This window comes from Verticillium alfalfae, genomic scaffold (genome assembly GCF_000150825.1).
Source record: "Verticillium alfalfae VaMs.102 supercont1.4 genomic scaffold, whole genome shotgun sequence".
Classification (NCBI taxonomy): domain Eukaryota; kingdom Fungi; phylum Ascomycota; class Sordariomycetes; order Glomerellales; family Plectosphaerellaceae; genus Verticillium; species Verticillium alfalfae.
The window spans coordinates 1738154-1754410 of NW_003315035.1; the positions used below are offsets into that span (position 1 = coordinate 1738154).

The following is a 16257-nucleotide window of genomic DNA, read 5'->3' on the forward strand; positions in this document are numbered from 1 at the left end:
GCGGCTGCGGCTGCGGCGGAGGGGGGGCTGTGGCGACTGCAGCGGTGCAGGCTCACTGGAGGTGACACTCGGGGCTTTGGGACGAAATCTGGGCAGGTGCTTGTGCGGTGAAATGCGAGATTGGTTCCTGTAGTTGGTCGGATCGGCGTTGAAAGGGCGGATGCAACACTGGTGGCGGGCAGACAAAGTTGGTGAGAGTCAGAGTGATTGATGAGAGATAGAGAGAGAGAGAGAGAGAGAGAGACGATTGTCTCGTTGGGAAGTCTGGGCGTCATACCCGCCCGCTGGGGATGGCCCCGGTGGAATGCTTTGTGTCTCCCGTTCCTTGGTTGAGGTCCGCTCCCTGCCTCACTTTATGTATTTCTGGCAACTGTCAGGGCTTCCCTGTACCGGTAAAGTTCCTTGGTGTTTTGGGTGGAAGAAACAACGGACCGCAAAGTGTCGACTCGTATAGGGTGTGGTACTACTTACCTAGACAAGGTGAGGTGAGGTGGACGAGTCACAGTCGCCCATCCGCCCACGCCTCTCCCGGTACCTTAGTGGCGGTACCTACCGTGGAAGTGACAGCGATCCGGCCAGAGTGAAGCAGACTCAGCATGGAACATGGAACTTGGAACCTGGATCTGTATCTGGATCTGGGAGGCATGAAGGCCTCTGACCCGACTATCCCATGTTTCCCAATGGGGCTCCTCCACCGTCGCTCAGCTCGCACAGAGCCTGAGAGCTTTGGAGCCTGGAGCCTGGAAGCTTGAGGGGGGCGACCCCCATCCCATCCCATGCCATCCCCATATTGTCTCAAGGTGGATGGAGGTGGGCGTCTGTGGAAAGCAAGATGAGGAGCACCGTAAGCTGGGGGGGGCCGTCATTGAAGCTCATCAGAGAGAGATATTTATCGGCCCTGCTTCCCCATCCCTCCTCCACCAGCGCCCCCGAGTCCTCGGTCTTTCACTTCACCCCTTTCTCACATTTCGAGTACCCAAGACACGGAACACACAGGCACAGACACAGACACAGACATATGCACATAGTCTCGCTAGATCTCTCCTGTGTCTCGCCATCCTCATCATAAGCGTCTCGCCATCCCAACGCCATCATCTCCCCTCAACAGGTCACCTTGTCAGCTGGGCGCGCCTAGAGACACACAACAGTCGCAAGGCGAAAGAAAGGCAGACAAGGGCACCGAAGTCGATCGACCATCGCCCCCTGCCCCCTGTCATCTTCTCCTTGGCTCTCGCCCTTCCGCCGCTTCCACCCCTGTATCGAATCGTACCCTGGTTTGGACGCGCCACTCAAGCACCGCAAGACGGGCTGGGATCAACCACGTTCTCCATCGACCTCTCCATTTCTCGATTTGGAGAAAAGCCTCACTGACGACTCCTCATTGGACACGACCCCCTTCTCCGCTGAACGGCGCCAGAAGGACCCCCAAAAGCGCCGTCACCGCGCATCTGACTCAAGCGGAAGGCAGTCAAGGAAGTGCCTGCCTCAGCTCCTGGGCGGCACCTCCTTCTCCTCCTCCTCACGTCGCAGGAGGTACCATTCTGTGCGCGATACGCAGACAGGCACGGCCAGGCAAAGAGGAAAGACGAGCCGCCGACGCCTTAGGTTCCTCTGCTTGGCAAGGACTGCGCAAACACACCACTAGAAAACCTTAGCAAGCACCACCTCCACGTACCTAGCCGTCCAGGTAACCCATAATTTTTTCCCAATGCCTTCAAGAATTCTCCGCGAAGAGCATCAGCCAGGTCCGTCCCCCTTCTCCTTCTCTTTCTCCGATTCCTACCAACATTTTTTTTCCCCTCCCATCCAACCCCCCCAACCCTTCTCATCCCATCCCATCTTTGTCCCACCATCCATCCAACCATCCAACGATTCCTCCTGTGAACAATACCACCTCTCTCCTGCATCACTGCACCTCTGCCCCTACTGCACCTATCGTACCTGCCGCATCACACATCGAATCCACCTTGGTACAAGCTATTACCTACTGCATCGCCTGTCAGAACCGCCAAACCGGAACCCTGAGTAACGAACCCTGCCTTTTAGTAGACTTCGGTCGCAAACAGGCAAAACAGTCGGCCCTGGCAAAGTTGGCCATGGGTGGCAGCCGCGCATCGCTGTCTCCGTCGCAAACGCCTCTTTCCTCGTCTCCCGATCTTAATGGCAACGGCCTCAAGCCCCCGAGCTACGACTTGGACTACTCGAGCCTCCAAAATGACGTCCAGCCGCCGCCGTCCTCACACCCCCAGGATGGCCTCCTCCCGCCACCTGCCGTGCCAGCCATGCAACATGCGCTGCGCTCCATGAATGACATCAGCGCCACCTACCCTCTGCGCGACCGCGTCCCCTTCGCCGCTTCCGACACACCTCCGAACCTGCGCAGCGTTGTGTCGACTGCGCCCAACTCCCCACGAGTTGTTCCCAAGAGACAGAATTCCGCGAGCGCCACTCCGCGCGTCCGCGGCCATGCGACGACACTCAACGTTCCTGGCATGACCAGGTCCCGTGCCTCTCCCGACGGCAGAATTCCCGACCGTGATGTCGCCGCCAAGATGGTCATCATCATGGTCGGTCTACCCGCCCGTGGCAAATCCTACATCACCAAGAAGTTGCAGCGCTACCTCTCTTGGATGCAACACAACTCGCGCATCTTCAACGTCGGCAACCGTCGTCGTGTCGCTGCTGGAGCGCCAGGCACTTACCATCACAATGGCATCAAGCCTGTTTCCTCTCCGCCAGGCAACAACACAACCCTCGACCCCCCTTCGGCCGCTGCCGAGATTCTCCTCAACGGCAACCCCGCGGCCAATGCGCAGTCGTCTTCTGAGCCTGTTGAGTTTGACCTCAATGGCGAAGATCCACACGACCCAAACGTTGACCAGTCGGCCAACTTTTTCGACCCTAACAACGAAACGGCGAGCAAGATTCGCGAACAGGTGGCCCTCGACACGCTCGATGAGCTTCTCGACTACCTCCTCCACGGCAAAGGTTCTGTAGGCATTCTTGATGCCACAAACAGCACCATTCACAGGCGTCAGCTCCTTGTCGACCGCATCAAGGCCAGAGACGACCGACTCGGCATACTCTTTATCGAGAGTATCTGCCACGATAAGGATGTATGTGGCCACCACGCCAAGTTCTGGCTCGAATCGCGCTGACAAATAGTAGCTCCTCGAGGCAAACATGCGTCTCAAGCTGTCTGGCCCAGACTACAAGGACAAGGACCCCATCAAGTCTCTGGAAGATTTCAAGAAGAGGGTCGAGGCTTACGCGAGCGCCTATGAGCCCATTGGCCAATATGAAGAGGATCATGACATGCAGTACATCCAGATGATTGATGTCGGACGCAAGGTCATCCAGCACAGGCTTCGGGGCTTCCTCAGCGGTGGCATAAGCTCCTATCTCACAACCTTCAACCTTGCGGCCAGACAGATCTGGCTCACGCGGCACGGCCAGAGTGTCGACAACAGCCTCGGTAGACTCGGGGGTGACTCGGAGCTCACGCCCCAGGGCCAACAGTATGCACTTGACTTGCACGACTTCATCACCATGAAGCGCAAGGCTTGGTTGATTGATCAGACGGACAAGATTGCGCAGTCATCCTTTCCGCCGCTCCCTGGTGATCACACACCTCCATACCCCGAGGTGAACCAGGAACTTGACGACAAGAACTTTTGCGTCTGGACCTCCATGCTGAAGCGCAGCGTGCAGACGGCCGATTATTTTGAGGCTGACGAGGAGTACGACGTCAAGAACTGGGAAATGCTCAACGAGTTGAACGCGGGCCTCTTCGAGGGCATGACCTACGAGCAGATCGCTCGCGACTATCCCGGCGAGTACGAGAAGCGGTCAAAGGACAAGCTGCATTACGTTTACCCCGGCGTCGGCGGCGAGGGTTATCTGCAGATCATCGCCCGCCTGCGCGACATGGTGCGTGAGATTGAGCGCATCACGGACCACATTCTCATTGTGGGACACCGTTCCGTCTGCCGTGTCCTCATGGCGTACTTCATGGAGTTGCAGCGTGAGGATATTGCGGACCTCGATGTGCCCCTGGGCATGCTGTACGCGATTGAGCCCAAGCCGTACGGCATCGACTTCCACGCCTACCGCTACAACCCGGAGAGGAGGTCATTTGACGAGCTGCCCAACTACAAGCCTCGCAAGACGCTTGATCGCAGTGCCTAAATTGGCATGCTGGCAAGCAATCCGGCACACACCAAACACTACACCACCACACAACAGACGAACTGCAGGAGCAGACTTGTACAAATATATATGACGACTTTGGGGCGTAATCGGATTGGGACGTTTACGGAACTTGGAAGAACGGGTACTCGGCGCGAAGAATTTTGCCTGGCATGGCATTTGTCTTTTCTCTTCTTTCTTCCCTGTCTGGCGTTACGGGGATTAAACAAACAGCAACCCCTCCCCTTTTTGTGCAGCCACGGATACCCACGATGCTACGAGCAATGATCAGGCTGCTTTTTTTCTGCGTTTCAGTTGCTTTCAATACGTGTAGAGTACGGTAGCAGCTACAATTGACTAAAGCTCAATTCGGAAAGCCGACCCGTCGTCGTGGTCTTTGTCGAGAACGCTTCGAATGCGGCGAATGCGTCGTGTAAAGAGTTCGGGCAGATGCAGAGCTGTCGTGCGAGACCCCCTGGCCCCAACTCCCTAAGCATTGTGTATCGACGTTGACCTTGGCCCACGTACGGTTCCTCTTGACTATTGATGTTCTCTGACAGCTTCTTCCCGCAATTGTTTTCTGTGGCACTGTCGAGTCCTGAGCATGCACGAAGCATCCATCGTTCTTGCTACCCAGTAGTGTTTAGATGTGGGTGTGTGAGACCGACGCGTCAAGACTGAGTGGCCTAGCTCACCAACTGCCCATCCCATTGTCTTTTATGTTGATTGCATCGACAGACATTTGCTGGCGAGAGTTGTGAGATTTCTCAAGCAAACGCATTGTCTGGCACCACATGAGCCACACATGGCTGGTGAGAGGTGTACATGTACACATAGCTGGCTGGTCGGTCCAATACAAAGTACCGCTGGAGCTGCCCCGTTGCCTGGCCGCCCCCGCCAATCACAGACGGGCCCAAGCAGCAAAGCAACAAGCTCCAGCACCAGGCACAAGGCACAAGGCACAAGGCATAAGGCACAAGGCAGTCTGATTGACGTCTTGAGCTCCCTGCGCTACCAAAATTTCCCCATCAACCAAACGCGCCTCAGCATTCACAACCACCTACCTCACCCAAGCGCGTCCTTGCCATCGCAATCCCCGTCAATCACACCTAGAGGACGCGCGCCACCTGATGAATTGCTAGACTGATGCTCTGAAAAGATCCTCCTCGATACCGAAACGATGTCCCTCTTCGGCAACACCTCGAGCGGGACCACAGGCGGTGGTGGGCTGTTTGGCGGCGGCGGCGGCGCGACTGGAGGCTCAACAGGTGGCGGTCTGTTTGGCCAGCAAAACCAGCAGCAGCAGGGCGCTGCGGCGGCGCCGACGACACAGAGCTCCGGAGGTCTCTTCGGCGCAAAACCTGCTGCTCCGACCGGTGCAGGCGGACTCTTTGGCGGAGGCCAGGCGCAGGCCCAGCAGCCTCAACAAACAACCGGCGGCGGTGGCCTCTTTGGCGGCCAACAAGCCCAGCCGCAGCAGTCAGGCGGGAGCTCGCTCTTCGGTGCATCGACCCAACAGTCGGCCAGCGCAGGTGGAGGCGGAGGCTTGTTCGGCAAGCCAGCGACGACACAAACGCAACAGACCGGTTCACTGTTTGGCGGCTCGACTCTGCTCGGTGGAGCTTCCAGCACGCCCCAGACGGGAGGCGCCTCGACCGGTCTGGGAGGTTTTGGCCTGGGAGCCTCGACAAACCAGACGCAAAGCAAGCCGTCACTTTTCGGCGCCACGACGACCCAGCAGCCTCAGACGACGACAAGCACGAATAACTTTGGCGGTGGCTCGAGCCTCTTCAACCAGCAGCCGCAAGCCCAGAACAACCAGTCCCTGTCCCAGTCCCAGACGGCCCAGCCATCGGGAGCCTACTTTGACAGCCTCTTCGCCAAGACAAAGAAGGAGGGCGATGGAGAGGGTTCGCTCGAGGATCTCCCCAGCCTACAGCTCGGCCTCGGAGACCTGCGCCAGCGTCTGAAGAGGCTTGGCTCCAAACCCCAGGAGAGGGGCCTCGACGGCCGCGCTCACTACCTCCTCGCTGCGTCCGGCGTCGATCCTACCCTTGCTGCTAAGGACCTTGGGTCTCTGGACCTGCAGACTGGCCGTGTCGAGCGGTCCTCCGGTTACGCCCCTGCCGAGCTTGACGTCGAGACCTACCTCTCCAACCTCCAGTCCAAGACGACTTTGAGCATGATTGCCGACGGCCTCGAGCGCTCGGCCCGGGACTTTGACAACTTCCTCGAGGACAACGTCACGATGGAGTGGGACGCCCAGAGGAAGCGCATATACGACCACTTCGGCATCAAGCCCCGCGAAGAGTCGGTGGGAAGCACGGGACACCGAGACTCTGTCGGCCAGGGCGGGTTCGGCCGCTCTCGGCGCAGCAAGAACCCCCAGGCAGGCAACCGCACCGGGCGGCAGAGCGTCCTGGGCAAGTCGACCCTCCAGCGCTCTGTCATTGGCACCCCCAGCCGCATCGGCACGCACCACCAATCCGAGTTCTCTGACGTTGAGCGCTCCGGCGATGGCGGTGGCCTGGCGGCTGGCGGCATCACCACGGACGACAGGTCGCTCCGTGAAAAGCAAAACAGGCTGGCGGAGAAAATTCGCAACCTCAACTCGGCTCGTCTCATTGCGCACCCCTACGCTATCCTCGCCGAGCTCGCGGACGTCGAGCAGAGATCCCACGACCCTCACGCCCCCCATATCGTCGAAGCCTACCGCGCTGTCAGCGAGATTGTGGGCGAAGATCCCGAGGCCGACACAACCATCAACGGTGCGACTGCCAAGGAGAGGCAGTTTGCAGAGATGTACATGGACGAGTCGGCCAACTCGACCAACGCCGTTGCCATGCGAAAGCGCATCCTCAGTGGCGCCAACTCATTCTTGGAGGGGCAGTTCCTCCACGAAGTCGAATCTCTGATCGCCAAATACCCCCACGAAGCCAATCTCGGCGGCCGACCCGACATTGTGAGCAAGATCAAGGCCTACATTCGCCTTCGATCAGCGCGCAAAGATCTCGTCCCCGACAACACCGAGCTGCAACAGGTCAAGGACCAATATGTCTGGGCTATCGTCTTCTACCTCCTTCGCTCTGGCCACGTGAGTGAAGCTGCCAGGTTTGTGAACGACAACGCAACGGCCTTCCGCAGCATCGACCGGACGTTCCAGAGCTATCTTAATGGGTATGCCGCCAGCGACGACAGACGTCTTAAGCGGAACCTCCAGGACCGCTGCAATGCCGAATATGTGCAGCGTGTACGCAACGCGCCAGAGAACTCCATCGACCCCTTCCGGATGGCCTGTTACAAGATCATTGGTCGCTGTGACTTGAACAACCGTAACCTCGATGGCCTCAATACGGACATCAACGACTGGATCTGGCTGCAGTTCAACCTCGCCCGGGAGGGTGATCGCTCTGTCGAGGTGGCCAGTGAGGCGTACGGTCTGGCCGAGGTGCAGTCGAGTATCAAGGAGATTGGCGCCAAGCACTTCCCCAAGACGTCGTCGGAAGATTCTAGTGGCAGCTTCGGCATGTTCTTCTACCTGCAGATTCTCTCGGGTATGTTCGAGGAGGCCATTGCCTATCTCTACCCCTTCTCGTACGTCGACGCGGTGCACTTCGCCATTGCCCTTGAGTACTACGGCCTGCTGCGCCCATCTGATCCCTACATGGCCACGAGCGACCTGCGCAGCCTCAACTCCAGAGACCTTGTCCAGATCAACTTTGGCCGCATGCTCGGCTTCTACACAAAGGATTTCCGCGCTGCTGATGTCGTCTCTGCCGTGGACTACCTGACGCTTGTCTGTCTCAACATGGACCTGCCAGGCGAGGCGGGCCGCCGCAACGCCAACCTCTGCTGGGAAGCCCTGCGCGAACTGGTGCTCGAGACGAGAGAATTTAGCAAGCTCATCGGTGACATTCGACCCGATGGCCAGCGGATACGCGGCATTATCGAGGAGCGCGGCTCACTCATCGGCCTGACAGAGGAGAACGACTTTATCAACACGGTGACGATCCAAGCCGCCAGCTTCGCCGAGGAGAACGGCCGTACCACAGATGCCGTCCTGCTGTACCACCTCGCCGGCGAGTACGACACGGTCGTGGCCATTGTCAGCCGCGCCCTCAGCGAGGCCATCTCCCTCGACATTGGCCAGGACCCGCTGAAACTCATGCCCGTCAAGCCGCGCGACGCCGGCCAGCAGGTCGAGGCTGGCAGCAGCCTCAGCCTGGCGTCCATCGACGACCCTGTCGAGCTCGCCCGCACCATGATGTCCATGTACGAGCGTGATGCCATGTTCCACCGCCGCATCCAAGACCAGAACCGCGTCGCGTGCCGCGTGCTGCTCGAGATGAGCTCCATCAAGTCTCTTGTTGAGGCGAGCCAGTGGGCCCAATGTCTTTGATGTACGTTTCTTTTTTTTTTTTTTTTTTTTTTTTTGGGATTCCCCAGATTTCTTTCTCTCTCCTCCCAACAGAAGAGACCCAAGCTGACTCGTCCTCTCCAGAAAATCCGCAGCCTCGAGATCCTGCCCCTCGAGGCCAACGGCGACCCGGCCATCGTGCGCGCCTACGCCGCCAAGTTCCCGGGCCTCTCCCAGCCCGTGTCCATCAACGTGCCCAACCTGCTCATGTGGACCGTCGTCGCCTGCACGCGCCAGCGCGAGCAGCTCTCGAACGGCGCCTTCTCCGGCAACGAAGGCACGCGCCGCCTCATCATCGAGCAGATGCGCCAGATGGTCCTCGACCTCACGACCTACACGTCGCAGCTGCGGTACCGCTTCCCACCCATGCTGCACGAGGCCCTGGCGAGGGCCTCGGCGGACTAAGGGGGTGCTTCTCGCGGGAGCTGCCCGGGGGCCGGGTGCGAAGAAGGAAGAAAACGAGGGTTTACGGCGAAAAGGCCGGCTGGCTTGGTGTACGACCTGTGTTCCTGTATATAGAAGGCAAGCGCAAATCAATGGTGTTGCGCCGGAGTATATCCCGTCCTGTCACGGCGCGTGACGTTGCTTTGATTGAGAAATGATGTTAATTTGTGTGTCTCTGAATACTTTTGGAACGTGACAGGCAATGCCAGTCAGTCCCAGACCCGTGATCGGGGCCAAGCACCGATAGACGTAGTCGCCGACACCACATCAGCCATGCCCACGGCCTACTGACTACAATCTCGACTGTCATTGTATCCTACAGCTTTCACCACGCTACATTTTCATCAGCACGCGCACCACTGGTGGAGCTTCTCCTCGATGCCGTAGATCGTGCTCTTCAACGTCCTGAACTTGGATACCTCATCTCCTGCCATGATGCCAAGAAGTTCTTTCAACTTAGACTAAAACCCCGGCAATGTAGCCGCTCTTTCATCAATGGGAGCCATCTCTCATCCTGAGAAGGGGTTGCGTGTAGCGCTGTGGAGCGCGCAGCCACCCATCCCCACGGCCCAGCATCCCACTTCCCCCCCCACCCAGCAAATTAACAAGAGAAAATAAAAACATCAAAAAACATACAACACCGAGGATTCGCTGGTGGTCACCCACCCAACTACTAGTTCAGCCCTTACTGGTTTATCGATGGGAGAGCGGACGGGATCCCGAGCTTTCCAGTAGGTATGGTCGTATGTGCTGGATCGTGGTGGAACGGCGGGATATGATGCCTCGAAGAGACGGAACGACGAGGACCGTCTGGCACTCCATGAACGTGAGCACAGAGCAAGGCGCGACGGAGAGACAGAAGAAGCATGGTTGAAGAGAAATGAATAAGAGGGTATCATAATGTAGAACGTCCTGCACACGACCAACAACTGCTGGGCAGGCCTTGCTCTCGAGACCACTAAAGCTGCCCGAAAACTCACTCAGCCATCTTTCAAGCCTAAAGTGGCTCGCTTTTTTCTCTCCCAAATGCCACAGCGTCCTGGGCTTCCAGACTAAGGACCTGAACGAAAGTTGCCTAGCTGCCTCGAGGCCGTCCCCGGGGCCGCCCGCGACCTCGACCGCGTCCGCCCACGCCTCGCATGCCCCGTACGACGCCCCGGCCGCGGATGGGCCGCACGACAGGCACGTTGGGTATATCACCGTCGCTGCTGTCATCATCACTTTCTGAAGCTGGCAGCGAACCGCTGAGACGCCGTGGCGCGTCGTTGTCTCCACCTTCAAAGTCCGAGTCCGAGTGCGAGCCGAGGCGAACGATTGTCGGCTTCGAATTGACCGGCAGCTGGGGTGGCGGGGATGGCTCCGGCTCGCGCGGTCCAGGAAGCGATTCGACAGACGGAGAACGAGACGGTGATTCCACCTGGAAGTCTTCATCCTCGTCTTCGTTTTGCCGGCGCCGGCCGTCCGTCGCAGGCTTCGCCTCGAGGGGGGGCGCCAGGTCCGTCTCGGGGAAGACGTCGTCGGGGGGCACAGGAGTCTTGTGCGCCGCGCCTGCGTCGCCCGGGGCCGTGTCCGTCGGCATGGGCGCGCGCGGCGTGATCGAGCTCCTGCTGGCGATCTTGCCTCCCCTAGAGTTGCGAAGACCACCGCGGTTTCCGATCTTAAACTTCTTTCCGCGGGCAGCCATCCGCTCCGCCATGGACATCTGTGTCGACGCTTTGGCAGGGGGTGTTTCCTGGGGTTGTATCTTACGGGGCCGGCCACGGGGACGCTTTACGCCTGGTTCGGTAGCTGCAGGCTTCGGTGCAGGCTTCGGCGCAGGCTTCGGTCCGCTCCTGGCCTGGCGAGCTGCTGACGGCTTACCAAAGTCACCATCGTCGTCATCTTTCTCCGCTGAACCATGTGCTGACTCGGCCCCTGAATCGTCACCAAGGTCCACTGCCTTGGTGGCGGGCAGCTCGTCAAGGTCCAGCATCTCAGCATCCTCGGCGAGTTCCACGCCAGATCTGCGGTTCGCCCTCGCAGCGCGTCTGCGTGCAGCAAGCTCGGCTGCCGAGGGACCAGCCGGCTGACCGGGGCTGCCTGTAGCTTCCACAGCATCGGGCTTCCCCGATCGCCGTCCGGGGCCTCTACGTTTTGGCTCGCCGTCATTCCCCATGGCTTCATGCCCGCCCGACGTAGTCTGCCCGAGACGTTCGCGAACGGCACCCGAGGCCCCAAGCAAGGGATCATCTGGTTCTGCGCCAAGAACCGGCGGGTCGACGTGCTCACGTGGCTTACGTGGACCTGGGTGTGTTTCCCATGCCGGTAACACATCATCCGGGTCTTCCACCAACGGCTCGTCAGCCTCCGCGTACGATACCATTGGCTTTGCATGGCGAAGAGACGGCACATTGGCTGGGAAAACAGGTTGCTTATGCTTTCCGGCCTGGTCTTCGGCTTCCTGCGTCAGTTGAGCTGAGGGTTCGACAGACTCGTCCTCCGGCATTGTCGTATCCGCAGCCGTGGCGTCGGCGCCGAAAAGGGCAGGGTCCATGGAAGACATCTCAACATTATTGTCTTTTCTCCTTTTTTTGTGAGATTTGGGCCCCGCAAAGTCGGGGTCAACCTCGTCCTGCTGCTTCGCCCTTCTCTTCTGAGCGCGAAGCGCCTTTTTGACGACTTCAGCCTCTTCGTCAAATACCAAGGCATCGGCCGAGGGCATCTGGAAATGATCGAAAAGAATCTGGTCAGGTCCGTTGTCTTGGTCGTAGTAACCCATACCGAGCATGCGCTGTCCGCCGAGCATCACGGGATCCGGGTAGGCAGAATCATCGCCCAAGTCAGCAGTCATCATGGTTTCATCAGGGTCTAGTAAAATGGTTGGCGGGTCAACTTCATGATGCGCGTCGTTGGGATCCGGGACGTTCGGGTCGAGATACTGCTGGCCTTCAAAAGCGTGACTCTGGTCGCCGTAGCCATTGATGAGCTGACGGTCATGGCCAGTCTGCGGCATGGAAGTTGTGGTGGCATTTGCAATGGCTTCTTCGGCCGCCTGCCCAATGCTGTCCTGGGCCTTGGCCGTATCCGCTTGCTCGCGAAGGTTCTTCATTCTCTTGCTATCAGTCGTGCGGCCATCTTCGCCCATGGCCTTAAGCCAGTTCAAGTTGTGGACCCTAAAGTCGACCAGCAGTTCGATGCTTCGGTCATCTGCGACAGCCTTGGTGTCGTGGCCGAGAAGAGTGTTCTTGGGCATGTACGGGTCGCCGAGCTGGACGCGCCGGCACGCACCGCAATTGCAGATGCCCAAACACTTGGGACACAGCCAATTCTCGTTCTCCAGCACTGTTTGCGGCATCATGTCGAAAGCACGATAGAGTACGCCGTAGCAGTAGCTCTCCTTGCACTGGGGATTGCTGCAGTCGTGGACGCGGAAGGCGTAATCCTTGTGGCAGCACACATGGCATCGCTTGAGATCGCCCTTCTTGGCCTTTCGCTTGTACTTTTTCTTCTTCTTCTTTGGCCGGCCCTGGTCGTCGAGGTCTGGTTCCTGTTCCGACTCGCTCGGTACAATCTCTGCCTCGGGCTGCGAAATGTCCTTGAAAGGGCGTCGCTTGAGTGCTTCCTGGCAGATCTGCGCTGTGGACTTTTTGCCCTGGCGGGTTCTTGCAACCTCGAGAGGCTGCGGAGACAGCTCCATGTCGACAAATCCGTCGTTCTTGATGACCATGGTCCGAAACGTTTCGTAGTCAGTCACCAGAGCATTCCAGTCAAACTGCTCACACCATGTCAGACCGGATTGGCACATGCAGGATCGTCCCATGGCATAGCATCCCATGCAGACATCGTAGGCATCCTCGTCACCCGTGACAAGGGTCCTCACGCAACTCTTGCAGGTGAGGAAGCGGTTGAAGATGTTGCAGCGGCAGTAGGAGCAGATGACGCATGAGTCAAACTTGACAAATTCGACGGCTGTCTCCTTTGTCGCAAACATTTCGTCCGTCATGATCTCCGTGAATAGGCCGAAAAGATGTCGGAAGTCGCGGGTTAATTGCTGAAAGCGCGGCGAGGAACGGAACAGCTCCTGACTGAAGCCTTCGAAACCAAGCATGCTCATCTCGTTCTTTTCCTCTGCCTCCTGCAGCTGTTGATGGTACTTTTTGAGGGTGTAGTAAATGATGGCCTTGTTCTTGTACTGCTCGTCGCGGCAGACAAGTCGGGCCTTGGGCAGGGCCTCGTGCAGGGCCAGGTCGAGGGTCTCGGCGGTTGTCCTGTTCCAGGCGACCTTCATCGTGCGCGTGCCACGGTTCCAGACCTGGTGTGGTGCGAGGGGCGGGATGAGGATGAAATCGCCTGGTCTCTGGTCAACAATGTAGACCGGAAAGGTGGCCTTCTTCCATGCATTGATCTGGGCGAAATGCTTCTCAATCTCCACGTCGTGACCCAGCATGGAGAGAAAGTACTCCCGGACCACCTCGCGGTCCTTGGTCTCGGTCATGAACCAGACGGAGCTTCCTGGCTTTTCTCCGTGTTCGTCGCTGGAAGCCTCCACCATGATGTTCTGTCCCAGACTCGCGCACATTTCTCTGTGGGCGGGTGTATACGTGCCCTCGTGGCCGATGTAGCACATGAGGTTCTGCGCCCTCATCTCCTCGGGGAGGCTGGACATGAGGTCTCCAGCGCAAGCCGCGGTAGCCTCGGATGCGCCGCCCAAAATGCCGTCGTTGCGCGTGCCTCCGCCTCCTCTCTCCGTGATGTTCTCATTCATGTAAAAGAGGCTTGGCGGGATGACCTTCTGCAGTTGCTCTTGCCATTCGGGGGGGCAGTCGATGTCCTTGAGATACAGTCGCTGTCGGCGCTCATCGCGGTACTTGCCGGGGGTCCACTGGTTTGTGAGCTGTTTCATGGATCGCAGGTAATGTCCGGTCGTCATGGGAATGTCGTTCCCAGCTCCGATGTCGCGAACATTCTCTTCTGTAGCACCTGTCAGCATGCTGTCGCAACCAAGGCCGGCGAGAGGAGAAGACGACCTACGTTTCTTGTCGTACGTCGCCTCGAGCCAGTCTCTGCTGAAGATGTCGCGGGGCAAGACGTCATTCCAGCCTTCAATGACCAGAGGTTTGCCGCCGTTGATGACTTGAAGCATCACCAGCTTCTCAAACTCCTCGGGGCCCAGATTGCGGATCTGGCGGGTCGAAATACGAAGGACCCATTCAAAGTTGGCGCATCGATCGACCAAGGCGTAGAGGTCCAAGTCCGGCGATATAGGGTCGAACTTGGCCTGGGGATGCATCGAGGTCGGCATCTTGAGCGTCGAGTGGGGGGTGGGTAGTTCGGTCACCACATCACAGGAGGCTGGGCGTGCTGACGATGTGTGTCGCCTGGTGGCACTTGTGCACAGATCTTTGCGTTCGTGTGTACTATCGACGCGTCAAGTGGTGTCCCAGCAGGCCATCTGATATCGTGGTGATATTTGCGACAGGTTGCCATGCGATCCCAGGTAGAGAATAAAATGGCAGTTGACGTTGGCGCGTCACGCAGAAGGTGTCTTGGGAGACGGAAGACCAATGGGAAATGCTCCCGGTAGTGGTTCAGCGGGGTGCAGGCATTAGCAGGGGCCCCTTAGCCCAGAGCCAGGACCTTCTCAGGTACAGAGGCACCTTAACTTACCTACCTGGGTAGGTACCTAGGTAGGCAAGGTAGGTAAGGTAGGTAGATACCTTGGCAAGCTTGGGTGTCTAGGTGCCCGGCAAGGTGGTACCTTAGTGAGGTACGTACCTGAGAATGGTGGTTCCTTCCATGTAAGGGGGGAACGACCCAGAGGCAGACACGTTGTTCACCCAAATGACATTTTGAACATCAAATCGACTTCATGGTGTTGCGACAGGCACTGGCACTGATCATCAGCATGCTCACACACCAAACGAATTCTCGGTTCATGGCCAGGATGTTTCCATAATCATGAGCTATCTATCGAAATAAGACAACCCGGGCTCGCACCATGCATGCGCTTAGGAAAAAGCACCAGAACACATACGTCTATGTCTCCTCCAACCTCGGACATTGACTGTCTCGTACTGACCAGTCCATACCAATCACCTTCCTTACAGGGCAGCAACCAGCCCGACACCAGCCAGAGCCGCGACGGTCCAGACAGCCATCACGCCTCCAGCAGCCCCCCAAATGCCCGCAGAGCGCATCGCCGACGCACCGCTCTCCTCGACAGGATCGGTGCTCCCTCCGGTGGTGCTGCTGCTGGGGGCGGCGCTGTTGGTCTCGGCAGTGCCCTTGTTGAAGAGGATGACAGCAGGCGTGCCCTTGACGCCAACCCACGGGCCATCTGGGTAGTACTCCTCGTCTGGTCCCTCCGGCCCAAAGGTGTACGCAGCAGTCGACGGCTCACCGTACGTCTGGTCAGGATCGGGGATGGGGAAGTAAAAGGTCTGGGTCGTGGTGGTCCCCTGATAGTCCCAGGTCACCGTCGATGTTGTTGACAGATATATTTCCGTTGCGGATGCTGACCCCGAGGCGAGGGGTGTAGAGCTTGTCACGCAGCCGGTCGAGCCAGCGAGCTCGGAGACGGGGAAGTTGGTGTGGCACGTATCCGTCTGCAGGTTCATCGTGTGACCGCTGTTCGGGTGCGGAACGCATCTTGTCAGCCCTCGGCTTCGTGCTTGTAGATCGGTGGGTTCAGGGAGGGAGGAGGCAGTGGACGTACCTGGGGCAGCAGATGATAGCCGTCTCCCCGCGGCTCAAGGGCGGACGTGATTTGGTTGGCGAAAAAGTTTGCCCGGCGGCATGGCGCCCTCCGGCTCACCGAAACTCCGTGAAACGCCGGAGCGAACGCGCCGGTGACGCTGGCCGAGCCGTTGAGGGCAGCCGCCACGCCAGCCGTCTCCCACCCCGAAGGACAGTGGTAGCCGGGCGAGTTGTAAAAGATGGGCAGTCTTGCCTCGGCGGTTGGCGTTGGTTCGGCCGCTGCACTGGAAAGCGATGTCCAGAGTTCATCCCGCTTTTCCCCAAGCGGCAGACATTCGTTGTCACGGGGTCCTGTCTCGTTGCGGCATTCGCCTACAACAGCCCATGGCCATGCCGGAAGACCAGAAGGAGCAGCACCTTTCAAGCCAAAGTCGCTGGTTGCACAAGATTCTGGGGCGGTGAAAGTGGTGGTCAGAGGCCCGACGTTGATCAAGGTCAACAGGTTGACAACGGAAGAAGGCATCGTAATGGAA

The 16257-nt window shown here is 58.5% G+C and overlaps 4 protein-coding genes across 4 annotated transcripts; 2 read left to right on the forward strand and 2 right to left on the reverse strand.

The window, feature by feature from the left end:
- Positions 1-1708: 1708 nt before the first annotated feature.
- VDBG_03990 (6-phosphofructo-2-kinase) lies at positions 1709-4188 on the forward strand (the record flags this gene model as incomplete). Its single annotated transcript, XM_003005991.1, has 3 exons — positions 1709-1745; positions 2050-3116; positions 3169-4188. The coding sequence occupies 3 exons, from the start codon at positions 1709-1711 to the stop codon at positions 4186-4188; spliced, it is 2124 nt and encodes a 707-aa protein (XP_003006037.1).
- A 1180-nt stretch (positions 4189-5368) lies between these two features.
- On the forward strand, positions 5369-9010 carry VDBG_03991 (nucleoporin NIC96; the record flags this gene model as incomplete). Its single annotated transcript, XM_003005992.1, has 2 exons — positions 5369-8554; positions 8690-9010. 2 exons carry the CDS (start codon positions 5369-5371, stop codon positions 9008-9010), a joined length of 3507 nt encoding a protein of 1168 aa, XP_003006038.1.
- A 1114-nt stretch (positions 9011-10124) lies between these two features.
- VDBG_03992 (JmjC domain-containing protein) lies at positions 10125-14330 on the reverse strand (the record flags this gene model as incomplete). Its single annotated transcript, XM_003005993.1, has 1 exon — positions 10125-14330. One exon carries the CDS (start codon positions 14328-14330, stop codon positions 10125-10127), a length of 4206 nt encoding a protein of 1401 aa, XP_003006039.1.
- Positions 14331-15129: 799 nt separating this feature from the next.
- VDBG_03993 (predicted protein) lies at positions 15130-16247 on the reverse strand (the record flags this gene model as incomplete). Its single annotated transcript, XM_003005994.1, has 2 exons — positions 15130-15486; positions 15744-16247. 2 exons carry the CDS (start codon positions 16245-16247, stop codon positions 15130-15132), a joined length of 861 nt encoding a protein of 286 aa, XP_003006040.1.
- Between the last annotated feature and the right edge of the window lie 10 nt (positions 16248-16257).